Source organism: Vigna unguiculata, chromosome 4 (assembly GCF_004118075.2).
Source record: "Vigna unguiculata cultivar IT97K-499-35 chromosome 4, ASM411807v1, whole genome shotgun sequence".
NCBI classification, from domain to species: domain Eukaryota; kingdom Viridiplantae; phylum Streptophyta; class Magnoliopsida; order Fabales; family Fabaceae; genus Vigna; species Vigna unguiculata.
The window spans coordinates 477,857-502,326 of record NC_040282.1 but is presented as its reverse complement, the minus strand read 5'-3'; the positions used below and the strand labels follow the sequence as shown (position 1 = coordinate 502,326).

Here is a 24,470-nt window from a genome sequence, read left to right as displayed (position 1 = left end):
TCCAGACCAGTATTTTCAAATTTTGAACCGTCTAAGTGATGATATTAAAATCGTTATTGCATTGACAATAAATTCTTAGTACATTTTATTATATTTATGGTTTTTAAATATATTTCTCTATTATTTAATTTTTCAAAAGCGTTGGTAATATATGGTATTATTTAATAATATATACAAAAATAGCAACCAGTTAAAATATATAAACTCCTAGAAAATATATAATGTTTCATATTTGTTTATACTAAGTAAGCTTAATGGCATTGAATTTTTCTGGGATATCATTTGTTTACAAAGAATATCTGGCTTTGTGTGTATGCAAATTATGCAACTTTATAAAGTGGGTTAAATATGTTTTTGGTCCCTTAACTTTCAGTGAATTTTGGAATTAGTCCATTTTGAAACTTTGGACCAATTTAGTCCTTCATCTTTCGGAATACGTGAATTTAGTCATTTTAATTAAATTTTGTTAGGTTTATTTGATGTTTCATACGCATTTTAAGATTGTATTTGAGTTGTTTATACTGTTTGACACATTTTTGCTTTAATTTTAAGTCAAATACTATTGTGAAACACGCTTGAAATGTCAAATAAACTTAATAAAATTTGATTAAAAGGACTAAATCCACGTATTTCAAAAAATGAAGGACTAAATTGGTTCAAAGTTTCAAAATGGACTAATTCCAAAATTCACTGAAAATTAAGGGACTAACAACATATTTAATCCTTATAAAGTTAACGGCTTCTGAGGAGATGAAGTCTTCCATTATCCTTTCCTTGTGAAGTTTAATAATCAATTTAAAGATGGAAAATATTGTTAATTTGGTTTTAAGATGAAAAATGTTAGTTATGGTCTATGATTAAATAATAATGTAAAATGTTCTAAGTTATAAGTGTTTAGTATTTTTTTTCAATATAACTATTAACACTACTAAAAATTTATCAATTACTTTTAGGAGAAATTTTCAGAGATTTCATTCAAAAATTATTATGAATTTACTTATTATATGATTTCTATTCTTGTTGATTTAAATCTCTAGAAAATTTCACATAAAACCTTTATACTTTTTGTAAATTTTCTTACAAATTTAAATTATTAAAAAAGTATTAAATATTTTTTAAAAGTTGACAGAAAACTACTTGAGTAACTCGAATTTTCTGCTAATTTTGACTTTTTATTTCTTTTTTTAGGAACTTTATGCAAAAATTATTACAAATTTATTTTTTTTATTTTTTTCTTACAAAATTTAAATTAACAGCAAATTTATATTTCTTTTGAAACTTTATAAATTTATATTTTCAGGAAAGTTAACATAATTATTTAAAATTTTGCTGGTAATTTTTTCCAACTTTCCTATCATTCCTGTTACTTCTATAAAAATTTCAAAATTGTTTTTTACTAGTCTTAGACTCGCATTTTTTTTTAAAGTTTGAATAAAAAAAATAATATTATTATTAGTATATTTAAAGGAATATTTTTTTTTTGCAATTAGATTTGAGTGTTATATATTATAAATATATATTGAATTTATATAAAATGATATTCAATTATAGCAATAGTTTAATTAATTTAATTACAAAGTTTTTAATATTAAAACAATTATTTTTATAAGATAAACACACAACTGTAAATATATTAGTTGTGCTTAATAAAGAATATGTTTACACGATAAGAGAATTGTATGAATCAAATACTTAATGCAAAGTAAATACCTAATTCTCATATTCTTCCTCTATCTCTTTGGGTAGCAAAATTTAATACATGGTAAAAATTATTAGAATTAAACTTGAGAGAATCTTAATGATTAAATAATAATTAATATATATTGGTTTCATTATTTTTATATTAAAAACTAAAATAATTAATTTTGTTAATTAAAATAATATAAATATATATAATAGATTCTATGAATGTTAATTTAGAGATAATTTATTATTTCAATAACTTATAATTGACTTGGAGTTGTTAATTTTTAACCTTATATTTTTTCTATGTTTTTAGGTGGATAAAGATTATCGCTCATTTAACTTTATCAACAACTCTATAAATTTGTTGGTGAAGATATAGGGTTAATCCTTGGCTGTTCAAGGAGAAGAGGTGGTTTTTAATGAGAGAGGACATGGACAGAGAACTTGGTAACAACATAAACAAAACAATTGTCGTGTCTTTATTTGAGAATGGCGTTTGGAGTTTTTGTCTTTTAGCCATCTGGAAATAACTTTGTTGTCTCATCTTTATTTTTTTAGACAACCTGAATAATTTTAGGTTGTTTCAATTGGACTGAAGTTGTCTATGCCTTGAGATAAATCTTGTTCTCAAGTCGTCAACGTTATCAAATGAAATGATACGCAAATTATGCAACTTTATATTTCTGACTGTATTCTTAGAAGGTAAAAATTAAAGGCGTCTTGGAGATGAAGTTTTTCATTATCAATTAATTTAAAGAATTTTAAACTACTAATCAGTTAAAACCTATTGTTAATATTGTATATGATTAAATAATAATATAAAATGTTCTAAGCTTAAGTGTTTACTATTTTTTTCTTAAAACTATCAACATTACTACAAATTTATCAATTACTTGCAAGAATTTTTAAGAGAAATATTCACATAGATTTCATGCAAAAAAATATTATGAGTTTACTTATTATATGATTTCTTTCACAGAAATTTCATGCTGATTTAAATTTCTAGAAAATTTCACATAAAACCTTTATATTTTTTGTAAATTTTCTTACCAATTTAAATTAGTAAAAAAATATTAAATACTTTTTAAAAGTTGACAGAAAACTACTTGACTTGCTCAAATTTCTTGCTGATTTTTTCTTTTTATTTCTTGTTTTTAGGAACTTCATGCAAAAATTATTAGAAATTTATTTATTTTATCATTTTTCTTACAAAATTTAAATTTACAACAGGTTTATATTTTTTTTTTGAATTTTTTTATTAATTTATATTTTCATAAAAGTTAACATAATTATTTAAAATTTTGCTGGTCATTTTTTCCAACTTTCCTATCATTCCTGTTAATTTCAAAATTATTCTTTATTCCATGCTTGTGCTCTTCTGCTTTCGCGCTGTTATGGCGCTGTGGTTTCCATTTCCACACTTACTCTGTTTTGGCGCTGTCGTTTCCATGTCTGCTCTTATTGGCGTTGTTCTCGTGCTGTCGCTGTCCCGCTGCTGCGTTATTCCGCTCTTGCTTGTACTCCTACTCTGCTGTTCTTACATTCTTAGGTTGCTCTCGCTCTCACGTTCTATCGCCGCTCTCAGTTCTTGCTCACTCTCGCAGTCTCATTATCGGTTTGGTTCTCACGATCTCGTTTCTTTGTTTATTTTTTGCAAAAAATTACATTCAAATAGCAGGATGTTGAAGCACAAACACTGGTTAATGTTTGTTTGGCTTTGGAATGACCTACAAATTATCCCTCTAAGTACATTTTTTCTATTTTTCTGGTTTTAATTTAACTCCTGTTTTAGTTCACTGATATGCCGATCATCAATTTATTATAATTTCAAATTTATGGTTCAATCCCTCAACTGACATTGTCCCTGCTATAAAAGGTATACGGCTTAATGGTTAGAAAAATTAAGTTTGTCTAATTATGGATATAATCAATTTAGAATTAGTATTTATAATCACTGTCATTTGTTTAGTTTAGTTTATAATGAGAAGAAAAATTAATGTATTGTTTTAGTTTGATTGGGTTGAAGTTCCGCAATATCTCTTAAATCAATGAGTGTAGCCATGGAAATGGTATTAAATGATGCATACCCTAGCATTAGACATGATAAATACAAAATGAACAGAGATTGCATGCAAAATGAAGCTGCTTAATCTTACTTTACTGAAGCTTCATATGCAGTAGTGCCACCATAGTCTTTTCCATTAGGCACTTATTTTTCTTTTAAGCAACATTAGGTCCCTTGACCGCTACCAGGACAGAATTAGAATTATGATTTTCAACTTTAGCAGCCTACAATATGCAAACCAGGGTAACTTATGGTAAAATTTTCTGAATCTAATCAATGACACGTTTGAACAGGACAATAAAATTTCATTTAGAATAAAACTCGATGTGAACTAATAAAACAGAAAACAAGAGACTAAGTGTAAACTGATCTTCAGAACAGAAAACTGCTTCCTGTTCTGAATGGGGAATGAAATTTTAATCTCCTCAACACAATTTCCTTACTTTGTTTGGTTGGCATTTTGCATTATGTATCGTTTTCGAGTTGAGATATTCTATATAGTATATGAACCTTTTATTTACAATGCATGTATTTATAATTTGTTTGTTCTGTTTTTGAGATACCTGTTTATCGGCTGCACAGCAAAAAAATTGATTTATGAGCTTCTCATCCCCTACACATGAAAGTTGTCTTATTGGTTTCTTATTGAAAGTTGTCTCTGAATAATAAATATTGACACAGACATGGCCCAAAAAACTGTCAAACCACGTTACAGATCTACAACAAGTCTGAAGCATCTAGTTGAATTACATGATAAATTGTCAAATGATGTTGTAGAGAGAATAAAAGCAACCCCATTCGGGTGGTTGTTAAAATTAGATAACAGCAGCTCCTATCAGACAAGCAGCACTATACTGGGGATGTTGGTGCAAAGGTAATTTTATTATATCAATAAGTTATAATTGATTTGAAGGTGTTAATTTCTAACTTTTTTTTCTAATATTTTGTAGGTGGGATAAAGACTCTCGCTCATTTAACATTAACAACAATTCCATAATTCCATCAAATTTGTTGTTGAAGATATGGGGTTAATTCTTGGGTTAAGGGTACAAGGAGAGAATTTCATGCCACTGACGTACAAATTTTTGTTTAATGCCACTGACGTACAAATTTTTGTTTAATGCCACTGACGTACAAGTTTTTAAAATTTATATTAAGTTGTATGTTTATACTTTTTAGATGAGGAAGAAGAATAGAAGCGACAAAGAGGAGGAGCAAGAGAAGGAAAACAAAAAGGAGAAGAGCATTAGGTTATTGTTTCTCTTCTTCTAAATTGGAATTTTGTTTACTAATTAATTGAATATGTATCTTTGTTGCTTGATGTGAACCTTGCTTCCTCGTGTTACTGTAATCAGTATAATTGACTTGATTTTTGGGATTTTGGTTTGTTCTGTCTCAATTAATAAACTACGAGTACTTCAAAGTACATGAAAAATTGCATCACAAAAACGAGGTTCCAATCCAAGTTATCTGCATCTCAACCTATCTGGACCTCAGACTTCAAAATCATCCTTGTATACTTGTATTATTTGACTGGTTAACTTAATAATAGTGTGTTTATATGGTGCAGGTATTGGCACCAGCTGAAATTGATGACTATTTGGCTGAGGTAGAATAGTGTGCAATGAAGAAATGTAGTGTTCTTGAAGTTGTTGTTTGCTTCAAAGTTTAGTTTAATTTGTAGATCAAAACCGACTTTTTGATGACAATAGTGAATTTGTAAGATACTTGTTGATACAGATAGTACATAAGATAGTATATATAGAGACTATATCTCTTCTGTTTTTCTGTTTCCGGTGTTTACATTGAAGCTCTTTTCTGTATCTCGATAGGTGATTAGAATATATGAATGACTTTTCATTTTTCTCTTTTCTCTCTTAGAAATAGTCACACCAGTATATAGAGAGAGACTTTGTTGTTTGAAGGAGGTCCACACTAGTATTTTCATATTTTTGAATTGTCTAAATGATGATAATATATTTTATTGTATTTATGGCTTTTAAATATATTTCTCTATTATTGAATTTTCCAAAAGTGTTAGTAATGTATGGTATTATTTAATAATATTTACAAAAATAACGACCAGTTAAAATATATAAACTCTTAGAAGATATATTTATGTTTCCTATTTATTTATACTATTAAGTAAAGTCTATTCTTAATGAATTTTTCTAGTGTCTTTGTTTAAAAATAATATCTCTTTCTGTGTTTGCAAATTATGAAACTTTATATTTTGGACTATAATGTGTATTCTTAGAAGATGAAGATAAAAGTTCATAAGAGTTGAAGTGTTCCATTATCCTTTCGTTGTGAAGTTTAATAATTAATTTAAAGAATTATTAATTATTTTAAAACGATTCAAAACATTATTGTTAGACTGAAAATAATAAGCGTAGTCATAATTCTACTATTTATCTTGTATCCCCGAGAAAATAATTAGATTTAAATATTATTTTGGAAAAGAATCATCGCCACCAAATGGAGAAATTTATTGTATACAACAATCTCATTATACATATTATGGCATATATTATGTGCATGTGTTTACTTTTCTTTCATGATAATAAAAATAATAACATAATAATAATATTAATTATAAAATTAAATATAAATAATTTTATAATTTTATTAAATAGTTTTTATTTATTTGTAACCAATTTTTTAATTAAAAAAATTATTAAAATTAAAAAATAATCATTTAAAAAATAATATAATATTAATAAAATGTTTTCAAAAGTATCGTCAGGTCTGTATGCGTGTTTTATTTAAGTTAGCGGAACTTAAAATAGAAAACGCCCCTTTCTTTCTTCTCCGTCCTGCGCCTAGCCTCCGCCACGCCGCCGCCGCCGCCGTCCCGAAGAAGACAACAACAGACGTTGCAGCCTTTATCAACGAATCCCTACCGTTCTATTGTCGCGTACAGGTTTATAGATTTTTTCGTTTTTTTTATGGTTGCTTTCATCTTTAGGGCGAAATTGTAAATTAATTGATACTTTCTCAGCTTCTTCATCACAAGTTGCATTATTTGTGGTTTATGTGCCTATTTGTATTCAGAAATTGGTTATTATTTGATATTTTATGCTCAATTTTTACATGCAACTTTTATTTTATTTTAATTTTAAATTTTGTTTTATTCAACTTCTTCTTCAAAGGCCTCGAATCAAGGTTCCCTGGTACTCTCTCTTTCCAGCTTTCTGTTAATTTATTCTTTTGGATTTTGGTGCTCACAGTGTTCGTATGCTTATTTATGCTTCTTAAAGAGGGGGAAACTTTGTTCAACCGTTGTGGGCAAAACATTGTACTAGCGACTCCACTTTCCTTTAGATTTCTCTCTCAGCATTGGAGAAAAATTTCTTAACATAATAAATTCAAAATATCAGTATTAGTTACGTAGTTGGGATCAGGGTTTTGAATTGCAGTAACGAATTCATATCCTTGATACTGCGGGATTTTGCAGACAAATGGGACTAATGCTGCTACGATTGTGGTTGCAAGTACCTGAAAAACCCTAATGTTGTGGCTGAAACCGCACTGGGGGACATTTTTTAAAACCTTGGCTGTGATGAAAAAGCATTTGTTTCGGTGGTACTGTTTTTTGTCTTAATTTTATTTAGCTTGGAGTTTAAGTCATCAAGGTTAAATCAATTTCTTGCATTCGGAGCTTTTATGCGCACTGTGGGTGGTGTTGTTATTTGTTGGGTTTAGGGTTTAGGGAAATTCTGTTATTGCTGTATTTGGGAGAACGAAATTGCTGTGACCAAGTTATAAGTTGGATCACTGTCTATATTTACGGCGATTTAAGCTGGGAGAGGTTCTCAACTAGGCACTGAGTTTTATGATAAGGAGAATTGAAGTAAAAACTAATCAGAACTTAGTTTGTTTAATCTAAATTCATATGCTATAATAATGGGGCTTTTAGAAGTTGTCATAACTCACCATTTTTATTAGTTTGCAAGAAGTCAAATGCCATGGATATAAACTCATGGTTTGCTAAGAATCTTTTATAAATGTCTATCTTGAAAAGACCAATGATTTAATCCCTTTCTTTGGTATTTTTGTTCAAATACATGTTGTGTCTCTGTTGCTTAGTGTGTAGTGTCACAAACAATTTGATTGAAGTTTGCAAAATTATTTTACTTACAAGGATATTCAGTGCTGATTCAATATACTTTTAGTTATTCTGTATCATTACTGAACCTGTTGAATGTATGTTTCGCCGGTGAGGGTGGTAACATTGTTTGTCCAAAGTTTTCAGCATTGTTTATAGTTGCACGGCTATTTAATGTATTCTCAACCTCTCCACTCTTGCTCGACCTTTATCTGAGTTACACGTTATTTCATTATCGTTATTTTGTTCTTTAGAGTGTACAAGACAATGAGTGGTGTACAACTGCAAAGTGCTTCCTCTGCCTTGGCCACAGGGTCACAGAAAAATGGTACGGTGACTGCGGCAACCGGTGCAGAGACCAAGCCAAAGAAGAAAATTTGCTGTGCCTGCCCGGACACTAAAAGGTTGCGAGATGAGTGCATAGTAGAGCACGGTGAAGCGGCTTGTGCAAAATGGATTGAGGCTCATCGACTGTGCCTCCGTGCTGAGGGCTTCAATGTTTGAGGTCGATAGTGAGTTATAGGAGAAAAAGATACTAGTAGACGATGACCTCATTTGATTTTATGAAATTGACACAGATTTTGGGTTACAATTTTCAGATTGACATTTTAAACTTTGAATAAAACTGAGAAACTGATTGCTACATGCAATTCATAGTTTTACCTTCTAGCTTTTTGAATCTGCGGGTTCTACCATGTTAGTTTTTTTTGAGACTGAAATACTTAAATAAAATTACAATTTGTTATATTGTCACTTCCATGCTGTGTTTGGTTTAGAAACTACCAAGTTTAGAAATCTAAAGGTGAAGGAATTGTAATTGTTTCTGGTTGATCTCTCCATCATTTGGTACCAGTGTGGTTATAAGAACAAGGTTTAAATGTTTTTGTTCTGAACCTTGAACCAAATGTTTTTGCTGGACCAGTGTAGCATTTCGATGCATATATCTTTGCACATAGCTCATTACAAGTCTATTGGATTAGTCATATAGGTTGAATAATAATAAATCTGTGGTTTTGGCAACTGGTTCAATTGGTCTTAGTTAATGCATTAAGGTATAAACAAACAACAACCTCATAGCAGTTTGAGGTTTTCTTTACTCATCACGTGTATATGTGGAAGAGTTGAGTGGGGATAAAAAGACCGCTCATTTTATAAAAAACAATCCCAACAACAATTACTAAACTGCCTTTATTTATTTTATTTTTAGTTTTTTGTTTATTTATTCTTTTTTAGTCACTAAAAATAATAATAAAGTGGAGGTGTTGGATAGTATTGGGGCTACATTTATTGTTTAATCATATTTGTTTCGGAAGAATTATACTGGTCAACAATACATGTACATCTATAATTTTTTCTTTATATTTATCTAGTATTTCATCATAATACTTATAATTGCTTTAAAAGGTTAATTTATTTATAAATTAAAATTAGTTTCTGCATTAATCTTTTTAATTTCTATATAAACTAATTTTATCTAATAAAAATTAATTTTATATTTTTTCTTAAAATTCTTTAGAAACAAAATTTTCCAAACAAAGCCAAAATCCACAAGATCTTGCTTCATAATTCAAAGGATGTGAATTGAGATTAATGCTACAGAGAAGCATGCCTGTTTATTCCTTTAAATTTTTCACACAGAATCATGTTCAGGGATTTCTTTTTTTTATATACAAATAAAGACATATATAAAAATATACATAGTCGATAAATATATTATATAAGCTTGTAATGTAATTCGTTTATCTTAAATTTGATTTTAATTTTTTATATGGTTTCTTCAAATTTAAAATTACCTAACTTTTAAAACAATTAAAAGTGTTTTAGTGCAAAGATAGGGTGAAAAAGGAGAAAACAGAGGAAGGATAAGATAGAAAAAAAGAGTGAAGATGATACACGATTTGTTGTACCATATATGTCTTCTTAAAAACTTGGCTTCAAATGGATGCGTGAACATGGATTTTGCAAATATTTGACCATCAATTAATGGAAGTGTTAAGTTAGATTTTCTTTAAAGCCAAAGCAAATTGTTTAGAGAAGATTTTGCTGAATTCTAAGTTCCAACTTGGAAATGAAAAAGATAAAAAAGTGGATGTAGACCCTTTTATTTCAGTGTTTGGTATCTAAATTTAAAACCTTTTTTTTATTACTTATAGACTTGATATACTTACCAAAATCCTTAACCATAAACATAAGCTACACAACGCATGCAAAAACAAACTTCACAAGGAATGAATTAAGTATAAATTTGGTCAGTGAGATCACCACTCTCCAAATAATTGATGAGTTCATATATGACAGCCAAAACATAATAAACAGAGCCAACTCAACTCTTCATTGATAACTCCGAAAAGCTTTGAATTCAATAAATTAATCCTGGTTTACTTTGTTTGAAAACGTTACATTGGAAAAACATGAAAACTCAAAAGTTTATATCTCTCTATTATTCCTTGATGTTGGAGAGACAAACACTAACCAAAACAATGCCTCAGTAACTATCCAAGAAGCAGCAAGAACACAGAACCCTACAAATACCTTCCCCCTTCTGCTGAAACCTCCCTAGGACTAGTAACTAAGGCCTTTTAGCTTCAATCCGTTGATCTATTAGGCGTACCAAAAAATGAAACTAGTGTTACAGTGGTTAACCTTGGCTTAAACCACATGTTCAAAAGTCTTGCACTCCCAAATACTGGGAATTAGAAGCTGCCAAGAGTGCTGCTCCAATTCCAGAGCCATCATTAGAATGCTCAACACCAACTGTATCAGCTGCTTCATCTCCCAACAACTCCTTCAGTGTACTCTCCAAGGAACTTCTGAATTCAACATAGTGTTCAAACAATCCTCCATCCAGTGCTATCACTGATTTCTGTTTCTCCCCACCCTTTACTGTGTCTCTTCCTATTTTCTTCAGGATGCCAAAGATGCCAGCAGCAGAAAGACGCGCTCCCCGAGTAGCAACGATATCACAGACTTCAACAACAAGCTTCCTCACTTGAAGGGATGTGTTATTGATCTGACAGAAAGGGAAAACAGTGAGAAATCCTAATCACTTTGTTTCAGAAAGGAGCAATGCCAACAAACTTGTTTGTAGTTGCTAAGTATTCTTAACATAAAGTGGATCAATTTGTTTATGATGAAAAACCACAAGCATCCTTAGCATAACATGGTATAAATGTGTGAACAAAGAAGCATTTTTGTATTCCACATTGTCTGTGAAGCATCCTTACCTTTAATATATCCTTCAATTTGGTTCCGACCACATTCAGATCTGAAGATGCATCATGATGCATTGCAGACATGTCAGGTGTCCTGTTACATAAAAAAAGACAAAAAAAATAATTAGAAAGCTCTGATACAAGTCAAAAGAGTAAGAATGAAAATAGTGCCATGCAAATGAGAATGTGTACAAATCAAATTAGGGAAACACAAGTAAATAATCAATTCAAACATAAAAATGTTTTCTTATGATCACCCATATTTCTTCAAAGATTGTAGTAATAAAGAATATATGATAGATATATAGTGTTCCTTTAGACTTCAACTATGATAAATTAAAGAGGTGAAAAACTGATCCTGCCATTTTACTCAAATTTTCCCCTGCATTTTCACCTTTTCTCCAGTTTCCACTTTCCCTACCAGCTAGCTACCAAACATTTCCCATAACACACCATGGAAACCCAATTCAACATTGCAGCATTCGTGTGTTGATTATAAGTTTAAAAATGGAAAAAACAATGATGAGCAAATGCCAATAATGAGAAATGAGATAGAAATAGGAAAAGGTGGATTCATCAGGCTTTTAAATTAAATATATGATATGTGAACTTAGCAATGAGAAGAAATCTGAATAGAGCATCCTTTTAGCTTGCCCAAATTAATAATTTAACCAATCAATATGAAGACAGAGTTTCTGAATCATTGTTGGCAAGGTACAAATACAAGAATTTATAAGTTAAGACCAAATGTAAACTTAGCAAGTCTAATTCAAGAAAATTAGTGAACTTTTGAATGGACAAATTATCATACCTAATTATGAAAGGAATTTTCAATTTTGGAGGAACAGTATCTCCAAAGAACTCAGCTTCTTCAGCCATCTTCAACAAAACTCTCCTTACAATGTCACCCAAATACATACCAGAAATTATCTTTTCAAAAATCTGCAAACAAGATTGGAAGAGTATTATAAATGCACATTGCTCATTTAAACCAATAATAAATAGATAATCATTACCTGTTCTCCAGGGTTTAAGCTCTCTGAATCTAGCTCTTCATCATATGGTGTTAGAGGAAGATGGGAGGAACGGAAATTACCCCACTCCATGTTTATAACCTATAGAATCAATAAATAATCAGCAAGCTTTGATACACAGATAATCATTACCTGCCTCATGAGATCACAGTAAACACAGTTTGTAGCACACAAGAAAGTAAGTGTCATATGATCTATTTACCATCTCTCCTGATTTTGGTAGAAGACCTTGCCATTTTGGAATTGCATGTGCAGACTCTACATAAGCTGCATTTGTCCCAGTACCAAGAATAACTCCAGCAATGACATTCGGATTGCTGAATCTTGCTCTAGCTACTGTTCCAACTGTGTCATTAACCTTCACATTTCCAAGTTAGGTTTTGTCTCCAGTTTAAGAAACCAAGTAAACACAGAATTTAAAGTGTGTGTGTGTGTGTGTGAAACTTCAAAACATAATCTAAATTTTCTGCCATATGGAAAATGAAAATTATTCTTCAAAGCCAGAGTTAAAAAGAGAAAGCAAAGTGAGACTTACTAAAGCTGCAACACGCATATCCAGACCAATTTTTTGGAAGGCTTTGGTTAATTCACCCACCACATCTTCTCCAACCTACAAACATCACAAACAGAATCAATACAATAGCAACTGTCAGAAGCCTGCTCAATTAAAGAATAGCAGAGAGGTGCAGAGAAAACTCGAAGGGATTCTTCATTGCAAAAGAGTTTGTATGATAAATTTGGAAACCATCAAAGGTCAGCATAATAATTCCAAAGTTAAAACACTATAATGCAAAAGCAGTAGTGTATATGCTGACAGAGAAGAATACTCATGCATGTATCTGGATTATGCACCAGACAGTCATGCTCAGAACAAATGAGATACAATAAGAAAGAATACCAATAAAAGGAAGATAGAATTGAATATAACAAAAATCAAGGTAACGAGAATTACCGCATCCTCAATATTGAAACCCTTGGTCCACTTTATTAGAGTCCCAGATGAAATTGATGTTTGTCTCACTGGAAAAGAGAAGGTAAAACCCAGTTCCCTTTGTTTACCAGGGGCAGGGTGAAACTCTTCAGGCTCAGAACTAACAAACTTTGCAAGTTTATCAGCGATAAAATCAAACAGTTCCTGCAATCCCATGATAATTAATATATTAGAGAGAGTGGTTAGGCTCATTACTCTGACAGAATTTCTAACAAACAGACTTACATGTGAGGAACCAGTCATCAAATGAGGAGGAATGGAAACTTCTTCAGACTCTAGGTTCACAACACCTTTCTCTTTCCCACCTAATTGCACACGAAGTGTTCTGAAGTTTGTGCCACCAAGGTCTAACGCATAAAAGAGTCCTTTCTCATCTCTGTAAACAATGCAACAGAGTAAAGAATGAATCAGAAAAGGAAGAAACCTTCAAGACTTACAAATTCATATGACAAAATTCTTTTTCATCCATCAAAAAACACAGAAAAGCTCAGTCATTCAAACCCCCTCTTTCACCATCTTTCCTTTAGAATGCCAAGAACACACCACAAAAAGAAAAATGGAATCAATTTCTCCTATAATGTCACAAAATTACCTTATTTTCTTCTCCTATATAATGTTTAGGGAGAATTTCATCCTATCAGAGCAACAAAAGCACTCTAATTTAGCATGTCTGAGAGATAATTTTACCTTAATTTATGTCACCTCATTATTTTCTTCTCATACATACAAGTGCTAAATCAGAAGAAGTTTATCCAAACAATATGAAAAACCAAACAAGAACACACTAAGCCATCACCACCATGAACAACAACAAAAAAACCAGCCATGAAAGCAGAGTGTAATAATCAAAGCAGAAAAAGTCAAATCCTGAGAAAAGGGGTTGTGGGATTGAAGAGAACAAACCCAGAAGGGAGATTATCGACGAAGGTAATCAACATCTTGAGCTTGCTGCCACCTTCAGAAGCAAGACCCGCGTGCATCTCAACGTCCATGGCATCAGCCACCTGTCTCAGCTTCGCAATTGGGGTCCCACACTGCTTCTCAAACTCCTTCACCATGGCCACCGCGAGACCCCACTTTCCGGAGCTCCTCATTCGGCGGCGCACCACCAACGCCGCCGCCGCACACACCGCCGCGGCGCAAACGACCGCCACTCCCACCTTCACTTTGCCCATGATATGAAATCAGTTGTCACGTGGACGGAGCCGAATCTAATCGGAGACAAGACAACCTCTTTTTGCTTTTTGCAAACTCCCCAGATTCTTTCTCACTCGTGCGCTTTGTTCGATGTCAGAAATAAACTCCTACATTCATACATGCGCCTTATTATTTCCTTCTCCTTGTTCCTTTTTCAATCAATATATCAATGGTCCCAGAAAAATAAAAATTACCCACACAATTTAATAATTCATACAGCAACAACAACATGAAAAATAATTAATTAGAGACCAAGTTGCATACCATTCTATGAAATTACTCAATCATTAGAGCCTTTGTTAAAAAATCAGATTTTTATAAGGAATAGTCATTAATATCATTAACAAAGTTAGTTTTAGTAAATAATTCAAAATCACAATAGTTAATTATGATTTGTTGTAAAAAAAAAGTTAGATAATTTTCTTAAAAAAGTAAATATAAAATATCACTATTAAAGTGTAGTAAAAATCAAAGTAGCGCATGAAAAAGGGGAAGTACGGTGTTCGTATTATTACCATTAATATCAAATGCTAATTATAGCCATTAACGTTTATCTACCAAACCCAGAATAATAGAGAAACATAGACCCAGGACGGATCCACGTTGAATGTTCTACTAACCGTTTTTTATTTTCTATTAATTTATAATATATATATATATATATATATATATATATATATTAATATTTTAGTTATCTATCGCTAGTAATATCTTAATAATTGGATTTTAGTTGTTTTCTTCAGAATAAATTATCAATGATTAAAAATATAATTGTTTACGATTTAAATTTTCTATTGTACACTAACATATAAAATTTAGAATTAAATGTATTTATATTGTATAATTTTAATTGTAATATAAGTTATATATTTTAATTAGTAATTGTAATCTAAGTATTTATTATTTGTGATGTCACTGTATAAACTATACTATACTCCATCTCTATCACAACGCTTTTGAGTTATTATTCTTAAATTTGATTGAAGTTTGCTAAGTGAATGACGTAAAAACTATCACCTATCAAAGTAATAATTAAGGTATTTAATTCATCTTAATCTTATATATTTGCCAGGAAAAAAACATAAATAAATAAATAAATATATATATATATATATATATATATCATACACAAGTCTACAGTGATCATAACATAAGATGAAAAAATAAAAAACATTTAACCAATGCTAATAATTTTTTTTTTCAGGTGATTCAACTCAACCAGTCTCATTATAAAAATTTTTAAGATCATAAATTTATGAATTTCTAAATAAGATCATAAATTTAAACTCATCATAAAAATTTATTAAAAAATAATACCAGTAAGAGAAAAAAAAAAAATATTACACGTACCTTAGTAGTGTTAATCGGCTTCTTCTTCTCTTCCTATTCTCTTGTGCAGTGAATCACTGATTTAATGTGCTTATGTATCGTTCTTGTTAAGCCTTCTTCTTCCTTTTATAGCCTATTAGTTGGTTAGAGATATCATATTTTTCTCATTATCTTTTTTCAAATAATTTATCTTATATCTAATATCTTTATTTTGTTGTCATATTTAATTTATCTTTTATTCTAATTTCTTAATGAGTTGGTTAGAGATATCCTATTTTTCTCTCTATCTTTTTTTCAAAGAATTTATCTTATATCTAGTACCTTTATTTTGTGATATTTGATTTATCTTTTATTCTAATCTCTTAATTCACTCTAACTTAATTTATCTTATATTCTAATCTCTTTATCTTTCGGGGGAATAATTTATCTCATACTTTAATTATATATATATATATATATATATATATATATATATATATATATATATATATATATTTGAAATTCTATCTGATAACTCAATATATACATCTTATATGTAATAATATTTTACTTTTATTCATTTCTCTCTCATGCATATATATTTATATTTTTTATGATAATAAAAATATATATAACTAAAAGTTTTGATATTAATATTATCACAATAAAAAATAACTAAAAGATATAAAGAGTAAAACATATAAAAAATTTGTAAAAGTTATATGTTTTTATTAATTTATATAATTATACAATAAAAGATTTTTTAACATTTTATCATGAATATTGAGTAGTTTATCTATAAAACTAAAAAGTTGATTAGGATAAATGAGAATACGAAAATATAAAAAAGATAAAAGAAAATATCAAAGAAACATTTAAAAAAAACCTATACTATTAACGGTTTTAGATTGTAAATAAATAAATATATATATATATATATATATATATATATATATATATATATATATATATATATATTCAGCGTGATCTTAAAAAAATCACTTTTGTAATCACTTTGCTTTTAAAAATTAAAACTTTTCTGGATTAATTTTATTCGTAAAAACGAACTTTTATTAATATTTTTCTAAAACATAACTGTTAACTTAAATACAAACTAATTTTATTTATAAAATCATTATTTTATCATAAAAATGTCTGCAAACAAACTTTCATAAACAAATATCAAAATCTACGAGTATTTGCTCTTTAAATTATTATGCTTTATTTTTTTTATAAAAAGAATATATAAAAAATAAATTTTGATAAATAAATTTTATAAGCATGTAAATGTAATGTAACTCTTTTATCTTAATTTAAATTTAAATTTACTTATTTTTCTATGGTTTCTTTGAATTTAAAATGATTTAACTTTTACAACCATTAAAATTGATTTTTATTGATTTAGTTCTACTAAACAGAATTTTTACAGATTAAAAAAATATTTAATTTACTTTAAACTAAATTTATTGTAGTGATAAATACAATATTTTTTTCTCACTGTATTTGGTATGTCCTTAGGTATATTAATAATATCTCGCAGTTGCATTATTAGCTAGAATAGAGAACCGTATATATATATATATATATATATATATATATATATATATATATATATATATATATGTATGTATATATAAATTTTTTAATAAATCATAAAAAGTAAGTACTTAAACCCTAAACCATAAGTATGTTCATTGAATACATACCAAATTTTATGCTATTCTAAAGAGTTTTGGAATTAAAAATTTTATGCAAAATAATGAATTTTGTAATTTTATATGAAAAAAAAGGTAGAAACAATAATACAAATAAAATTTACTAATTAAATTTTAATAAAAAATAATCAATGGTAAATTAATATCGATGTTTGGCATATTCAATGTAATAATTTAAGTTAATTTCACACAAGTGTTGTGATTCACTTGTTTTTAAATCACAGTATAAAATTTACGTTCTCATTTTTGTTTTGCATTATAAAATTAGAAAAAAAAAAACTAAAACAGGTGGGTCTCGTTTTGTGAGTAATTTAATTTAATTTAATTTCAACTACTACATTTTAAATGAGCACGATGTTTCGTACATTGGTGAAGGGATTCTAATAAATCATATAATATTTTAATTAACTGCAAAATCAAACTAAGACTAATTTATTTAATTGTGGTCTTAGAAGCATCGAAAGTGATAACTCCTCCTTATCTTTTTATTTGACTGTGTATATGTATAATAAAACATTCTCGTTATTCAAATTAGTTGAGAATTAAATGTAATAAAAAAAATATATAAAATTTATTTATAATATTTAATTAACTTTAATATTCCATAGATTTGATGAGCAAATTAAAATTAAAAAGACAAAAGAGTTGAGATTGACATGAGTGGTAAAGTGGACACCAAATACTGTATAGAACCTTTTTCTAATTTGGCAATAATTTTAAATATTTTTGTATCCTTCTTTATTCATTTATTAAATTATTTTTCTCGACCAAATTATTTATTAAATTAAAGTTAATTTCTTTGAAATGAGAAATCATACTCAAAAATGTCTGCCAAAACAACCATGGAGTTTTGTCCAAAATGGTTTGATTTTTGTTATTATTTTATTGCCTAAAATAGGAAGATCCAAACTTTGTTTAAAGTATCAAAACAAAACATTTTTTATGCCTTCAAATTTGAAATTTGCACTTGTTGTCCTAAATTGACCAATATTATAAGAATGCATATTGATACCTAACCAGTGAATCATTCTTCACTGATAGGGATTTAATTATGTATCTTTTTTTTTCATAATTATATTATTTTCTTCCTAACATTTCTAACATAGATCAATGAAAAAGATAAGTTATTGTATGAATTAAAATAATTTATCAAAACATTTTATGTAGGTTTTCTAATTTAACTTTTTTTTACATTTTGTCCTTTTATTTTTATCTTTTAAAAAATACTCATAATAACATCTTTATATATACGAGTAAAAACATAACGTATATGTGTATAACAACTTTGATTATATATATATATATATATATATATATCAAGTATATACGATTATAAATAGTAAGATAAGAAAAGTACAAAAGTAAATGGAGTGGACTTCAAAATAAAAATATTTAAAATAAATAATATCATAAATATAATATTACGTTATGTTTTTACAAGGAGGATAATATATGGACGAATATCTATCTCCTTTCAGTATATTATAATTTTATTTTATTTTTAATCTTTAAGGTGTAGTACCATTATTATTCCTATTTTTGTATATATTAGTAAGGAATGTTTATCAAGACATTTTTCCAGTATAATGAATATAGTAATAAATATGATAATGAATATATGATAAAAAATGTGCTATACATTTATAATAGTGTTAATATATTTAGTTTATTTCTATCTATAGTATGGTGCATTGGGTTCAGTTAGTAAAAAGCCCAAAGCCCACACGAATCCATAGATTATAGAATATTATAAAATGGAACTTTCTTCTTAGACCTCCATAAGTTTCTTCTTGACACACCAAATAAAAAACTTTCCATTTTGCTCTTTTTGATATATGAGAACAAAAAATTATTTTTTGATTGTGCAATCTGAGAAGTTTTCTTGTGCAAATAACTTTTAGATTTTTTAGATTTTTACAATCTGAAAGTGAAAACAGACTTCTAAATCGTATAATTTAAAAGTATTTTTTTAAAATACTTTTTGAATTACACGATTTGAAAGTTATTTGAATTATGAATTGTACATTCTAAAAGTAATTTTTATTTTTATATCTAGCGATTTGTAAGTTTTTTTGAAATAAAAAGTAATTTCTACATTATGCAATCCAGTAAAGGTAAAATGGAAGTTTTATTATATGGGGTGCAGAAAGAAATTTATGAAGGTATGTGAAGAAACTGCCTAGCATTGGTATCTATTCTGGCCCACTATGCTTGAAGTTATTTCTGTTCAATTTTTCTAAATTGTTATAATATATATATATATATATCAAATCAAGTATGCAATTACGTAAAAGGTTAAAACAAAAGAAAAAAATGATCCAATTGTAACGAAAATATATATGGTAAAAAGAAAATTTTGTTCCAATGTGGCTCCATGCTGTCTTAAAGATAGGGTCACAAAAACAAAAAATAAATGAATGCATCACTATGGTCCATTTCCACCCAACAATCACCTTTAAATAGTTTAATTAGAAAAATAAATAAAAAAGAGAAAAAGAAAATGATGCATTACCTACTAATTAACACTTAGATATCAATAATTACTCGTACACTAACTTACATTCTTTTTCTAAGGAAAGTAATTACATTCTTTTATTCACTCTTTTTTAGTGAAAGTTAGATATCAAGATTCAGCACAAGTACTTTTACATTCTTTTATGGTTTGTGATGCCATGACTCTCATAATTGATATTATTTGTCTTTCACTTTTGTTGAACTTTATTAATGTAATGGCGTAGAAATATGAACTTAATTGCTTGCTTGTTGTGTTATAATTCATGACATCGATAATAAAGATTAAATATGTTTAGAATTTGTCTCACCTGTTTTAAATTTTAATAAATAAATAAATATAATTCTTTTAACATAATAACATTAGTTTAAATAATTGATATTTTAGATTAATAATTGAGTTAAAATTTATCAAACCGCAATCTAATTTAAACCTCGTATATTATGATATATCGGAAGAAAATATTAACATAATTGAATTAACATAATTATTTCTATTTGAAGACGAAAATATATTAAAATTTGTAACAAAGACAAATTTTAATGTGGTATTAATAAAAGCTATTAATAAGGGGTATGTTCTTCCCCTAAAATTTAAGGCTAACATGAAAAAGTAGCAATAATAAGGCGTTGAAGATATTTTATTTAAATATCCTTTTGATGATAGATATGGCAATCATTCTCTCTCACCCCACCATTGATATAACCTTTTTCTTGCTGCATTGAAACTGATTAGACAGAAACCAAATACTAATGAATAAGTAACTTAGATTCCATGGAAAGAAAATTAGCAAGATGGTAGCATTGTTGGTTGCAGAATGCGGGCCACAGTTTCTCCTTAATGATATAGTTGGGGACTGAAGATAAACAACTTGGTGAGAGCAACAACTAAATGAGCCATCAACCACACACTATCCATCTTCAACCACTTGTCGTGTCTTTCTGTGTGCACAAAAGAATCTTTGTGCACATAGAAAAACACTCTTTGATCAATTGTTGTGTGTGCACAGAAAAAGTTTTTTGTGCACCCAAAAGGACACTTTTCAATCAATCGTTGTGTCTTTATGTATGCACAAAAAGAACTTCTCGTGCATACAAAAAGACACTTTTCAATCAATCATTGTGTCTTTATGTGTGTACAAGAAAAATTTATTGTGCACACATAAATACTAACACTTATCTTTCAACCCTATGCTTACTTACAACTCTAATAATTAAAGATATCTCCAACTAGTGTTTGTGAAAGTAGATTCTTAAGCAACAAAAACAAACTTTGACCTCAATTATTCTATGACAGCTTGCTCTGATGTTACCAGTTTCACAACTTTCTCTGTCATTGTAATCTCACATTTTAAACATAAAAAACTCTTTTGGTAGCAGCAAGATTCAAGGATATGCATGAAAATATTTTTATATATATATAAATAGTTTCAATCGAATAGGATGTGAAGAATAGACAACACAGGAACAGTTCCCCGGCATCAAAGGAATTGTGTTGAAGAAGATAAGTTTTTTTTCTTTGCCCCTAAAAGAGGTTTTGAATCAGAAGCAAGATCACAAGCACGCGAGAATCACTCACAAAATGAAGGCCTTGTTGACTAATGTGTGTGTTCCTTATTTTGGTGGATTTGATTCTGACCTTTTTGATGGTCTCATGGAATTCAACCAGAATGATCTTGTAATGATTCATTATTCCATATGAGTTAATCATGCACCTTTTCATATTGCAGGCCATGTGTCTAGAACAAATGAGAAAAAAAAGGAAAAAAAAAATGACCCCCCAAAATCCAACCATATCCTAATATAATCATTCGAGGTCGTGTTTTGGTTGAATTTCTGCCTGCCTATAGTGAAAATGTTGCTTGATTCGAACACGATTAGATCTGGTTTTGTAAATGCTCCATTGTTGTAATGGTTGATGCTGACTTCATGCTTGCTCTTTAATATTGGACCAATACAAAGAGTGTAAGACCTGTAAAACTTTAATCTAGAAAGAAGGTCTTGTGAGCTTTGAAGGGTCACCAATTTATTTCATGCTTCATTCATACCATGGACTACTACTTTACTTTATCCTAGAAAAGCATTCATTTTCAGTTTTCAGGACCACTAATTAGTGTGTGGGGTAGATACCAATCTCTATCTACTACGTTTAATCTCTATCTACTACGTTTATGGAATCCGCGCTTTATGTTTACCTCTGCAAAAGAAGCAGGATATTTGGATCTAACGCAACACTAAAATCCCATTTAAGCAAAATCTACCCCACCATGCTAGCAATCACCAATTGCCACAGCAAATGCACTGCTAAATTTTCTGTCTTTTCTTCTCGGGTAGGGTATATACACTATATGGTCGGGTAAGAACATGAACTAACTACTGTTATCTTATCAAAATAATGGTGTAACATAATTCACACATAATCTTAAAAGTCGATTTTGTCGGTTTTGTAAGATTGAGTTAAATTAAATTTTATTTCCAGATAGATTATATATACTATACGGTCGGATAAGAAGCTCAACTAACTACTATTATCTTGTCAAAATGGTGTAACATAATTCACACATAACCTTATTTTTGAGTATGTGACAAGATGTTTGGTTCTCATGTTCATGTGTATGATATGTTCAAAGCCGTCAATTTCGGAAATAGCTCATTAAAAAATGAATTTTAAGTCTAAGAAGCTCAACTAACTACTATTATCTTATCAAAATGGTGTAACAATTCACACATAACCTTACTTTTGAGTATGTGACAAGATTTTCGGTTCTCATGTTCATGTCTATGATATGTTCAAAGCGGTCAATTTCTGAAACAGGTCATTAAGAAGTGAATTTTAAGTCTAATTCAATCTTATTATAAGGTGAGATTTGTATACATATGTATACACACAATAAATTAGTTTTATCTTTAGTTGATGTGAGACTTATAACGCGGTGTAAATTAGTTTTGATTCCGGATCAGAGAATGCCCTTGGTTAAGCTATAAAGAGTCTCAATATTAATGGAGTCATAGTTGACTATATAACCGGAAATTGAGTGGTCAAAGTGATGGTTATTGGCTTAAGAGAAAAAGGTGATGATGAGAGATGGATGACAAGTGTAGTTGGTTTGTGGTACCACAGAAAAGCACGTCAGTGTACATATATGGGGTGACAAGCCAAGCAAGAAGCTTGAAGCTTGGTTGAAACGGCTCAGTGAGGGTGAGTTTTTTTTTTTTTTTTTTTTTCTGACTTGGGTAGAGAAACCTAAAGAAAGTTCATCAATCTTGTGATTTAGACAAGAATGTCTCACGGCCATGTGCAGCAATGCGCCCCACGTGGGATATGACATGCGTGTGGGTCTCTCTAACTGGGAAGTGCTTTTGTTTTCTTCTTTTTCTTTGATAGTTTTGGCAAGATACAATACAGCACATCCATATACTAACATATATAGCTTCCAAGTAAGGAAGGGAACTGTGGTGAGGAAAGAAAAGGAAAATCAGCTTTGGAGAAAGAAAAGGAAGAGCCTAATAATGTTAAGTTAAAAGTACATGCATAATGCATTTATATTAATTGCAAGCTGAGCTAAGAAACTAGTACTGTACCTATTTTTGAGGTATATATCTTTGACATGTACACGTCCTTCAGAATTATGAGATCCTCTAATGTACTGGGGTCTGGGAATGAGCTGTGTTTGTTAGGCAAGTAGCTGGCTTTGTAATCACCCTGCTCAGACATCATCCTCTTATATCTCACGTGCCCTTTTTTCTTTTTTCTGAATTTCGTTTGAAATTTGTGGCTTTTGATTTATGATATGAACTTGGAACATATCTGGTGTGATGACCTGTTGTAAGCTGAGAAACAGACTAGATTCTTGATATATTTGATTTTCAATCACTTCTTCCATACTTTCTATGTGCCAATAAGTCTTGTACTACAGTGTCGTAATAGTAATTCAACTTAGTATGAGAGGAACAGCTGATTCGTACAATTGATCATCACTCTTGGTTGAAAAGTTAGTGGTGCGAAGCTATAGGATCAATCGTTATATTTGATGTATTGTTCGTTTTGGAGTCTCAAACTCCATTACGATTTTGTTCTTAAAAAAATGTTTCAGAGGAACGTAGGAGGAAGATGTATTTAAATTATCTTGGCCTCGACTTTTAAACAATGTGAGACTATTGGGTGTACCGGAACACCTTCTCTTTTGATGCCCATGATTGCAAACTACATATCCTTGTGCAGCTGTTTTATTCTCATGCTGCTTAATTTTTGCCCTTATTTCTCTCTATGCAGTATAGTTTGTTGGTGAGCACTGTGGTGTGTTGATATATATACCTTTAAGTAACCTTTTCTTTGTGCAGAGCTTTTTGGCAATGTGATGAAAGGAAAAAGGGGACATTGTGGTGATCAAAAGTTGTGCTTTTAGCTATTTACTATGTGTGGGGGTGATGCCAAGTGTACCATCATAGGTATTGAAATTCTGTTTGGTTTGAAAATATGTGATCTAACACATTGAATTCCACAGACCCACCAGAAATGGCAAATGGGAAAGAAAAGTTTCTTAGGCCATGTTAAGTTACAACATGTCAAATTTATAGTCTCTTTATGGCCAACCCAACTAATAAAAGGTGCAAGTCAATTCAAAGGTATGTGAAGAATTATC

The 24,470-nt window shown here is 29.5% G+C and overlaps 2 protein-coding genes and 1 long non-coding RNA gene across 5 annotated transcripts; 2 read left to right on the top strand and 1 right to left on the bottom strand.

Annotated features, from left to right (window-relative positions):
* Positions 1–3,068: 3,068 nt before the first annotated feature.
* Positions 3,069–5,522, top strand: LOC114182696. 3 transcript variants are annotated; one of them, XR_003604168.1, is made up of 5 exons: positions 3,069–3,301; positions 4,433–4,625; positions 4,702–4,826; positions 4,931–5,001; positions 5,322–5,522. It is a non-coding gene; the product is annotated as an uncharacterized LOC114182696 (long non-coding RNA). The 3 variants fall into 3 exon arrangements; XR_003604169.1 differs by lacking the exon at positions 4,702–4,826; XR_003604167.1 differs by having other exon boundaries at positions 4,702–5,001.
* Positions 5,523–8,114: 2,592 nt separating this feature from the next.
* On the top strand, positions 8,115–8,604 carry LOC114181216 (cytochrome c oxidase copper chaperone 1-like). Its single transcript, XM_028067608.1, has one exon. The coding sequence runs from the start codon at positions 8,127–8,129 to the stop codon at positions 8,361–8,363; it is 237 nt and encodes a 78-aa protein (XP_027923409.1). The 5' UTR covers positions 8,115–8,126; the 3' UTR covers positions 8,364–8,604.
* Positions 8,605–10,165: 1,561 nt separating this feature from the next.
* Positions 10,166–14,271, bottom strand: LOC114182319 (hexokinase-1-like). Its single transcript, XM_028069172.1, has 9 exons — positions 14,000–14,271; positions 13,322–13,472; positions 13,058–13,240; positions 12,641–12,715; positions 12,308–12,463; positions 12,088–12,186; positions 11,883–12,013; positions 11,084–11,165; positions 10,166–10,869 (listed from the first exon to the last, which is right to left on the bottom strand). The coding sequence occupies exons 1-9, from the start codon at positions 14,269–14,271 to the stop codon at positions 10,522–10,524; spliced, it is 1,497 nt and encodes a 498-aa protein (XP_027924973.1). The 3' UTR covers positions 10,166–10,521.
* Positions 14,272–24,470: the final 10,199 nt, after the last annotated feature.

Excerpts from the sequence above, each read along its gene's own strand:
- LOC114182319 (XM_028069172.1), bottom strand. The coding sequence starts at position 14,271 with ATGGGCAAAGTGAAGGTGGGAGTGGCGGTCGTTTGCGCCGCGGCGGTG. Across the intron at positions 12,464-12,640 it reads ATATGCGTGTTGCAGCTTTA|GTTAATGACACAGTTGGAAC; the intron begins GTAAGTCTCACT and ends GGAAATGTGAAG. Across the intron at positions 10,870-11,083 it reads AATTGAAGGATATATTAAAG|ATCAATAACACATCCCTTCA; the intron begins GTAAGGATGCTT and ends CCTTTCTGTCAG.
- LOC114181216 (XM_028067608.1), top strand. The coding sequence starts at position 8,127 with ATGAGTGGTGTACAACTGCAAAGTGCTTCCTCTGCCTTGGCCACAGGG.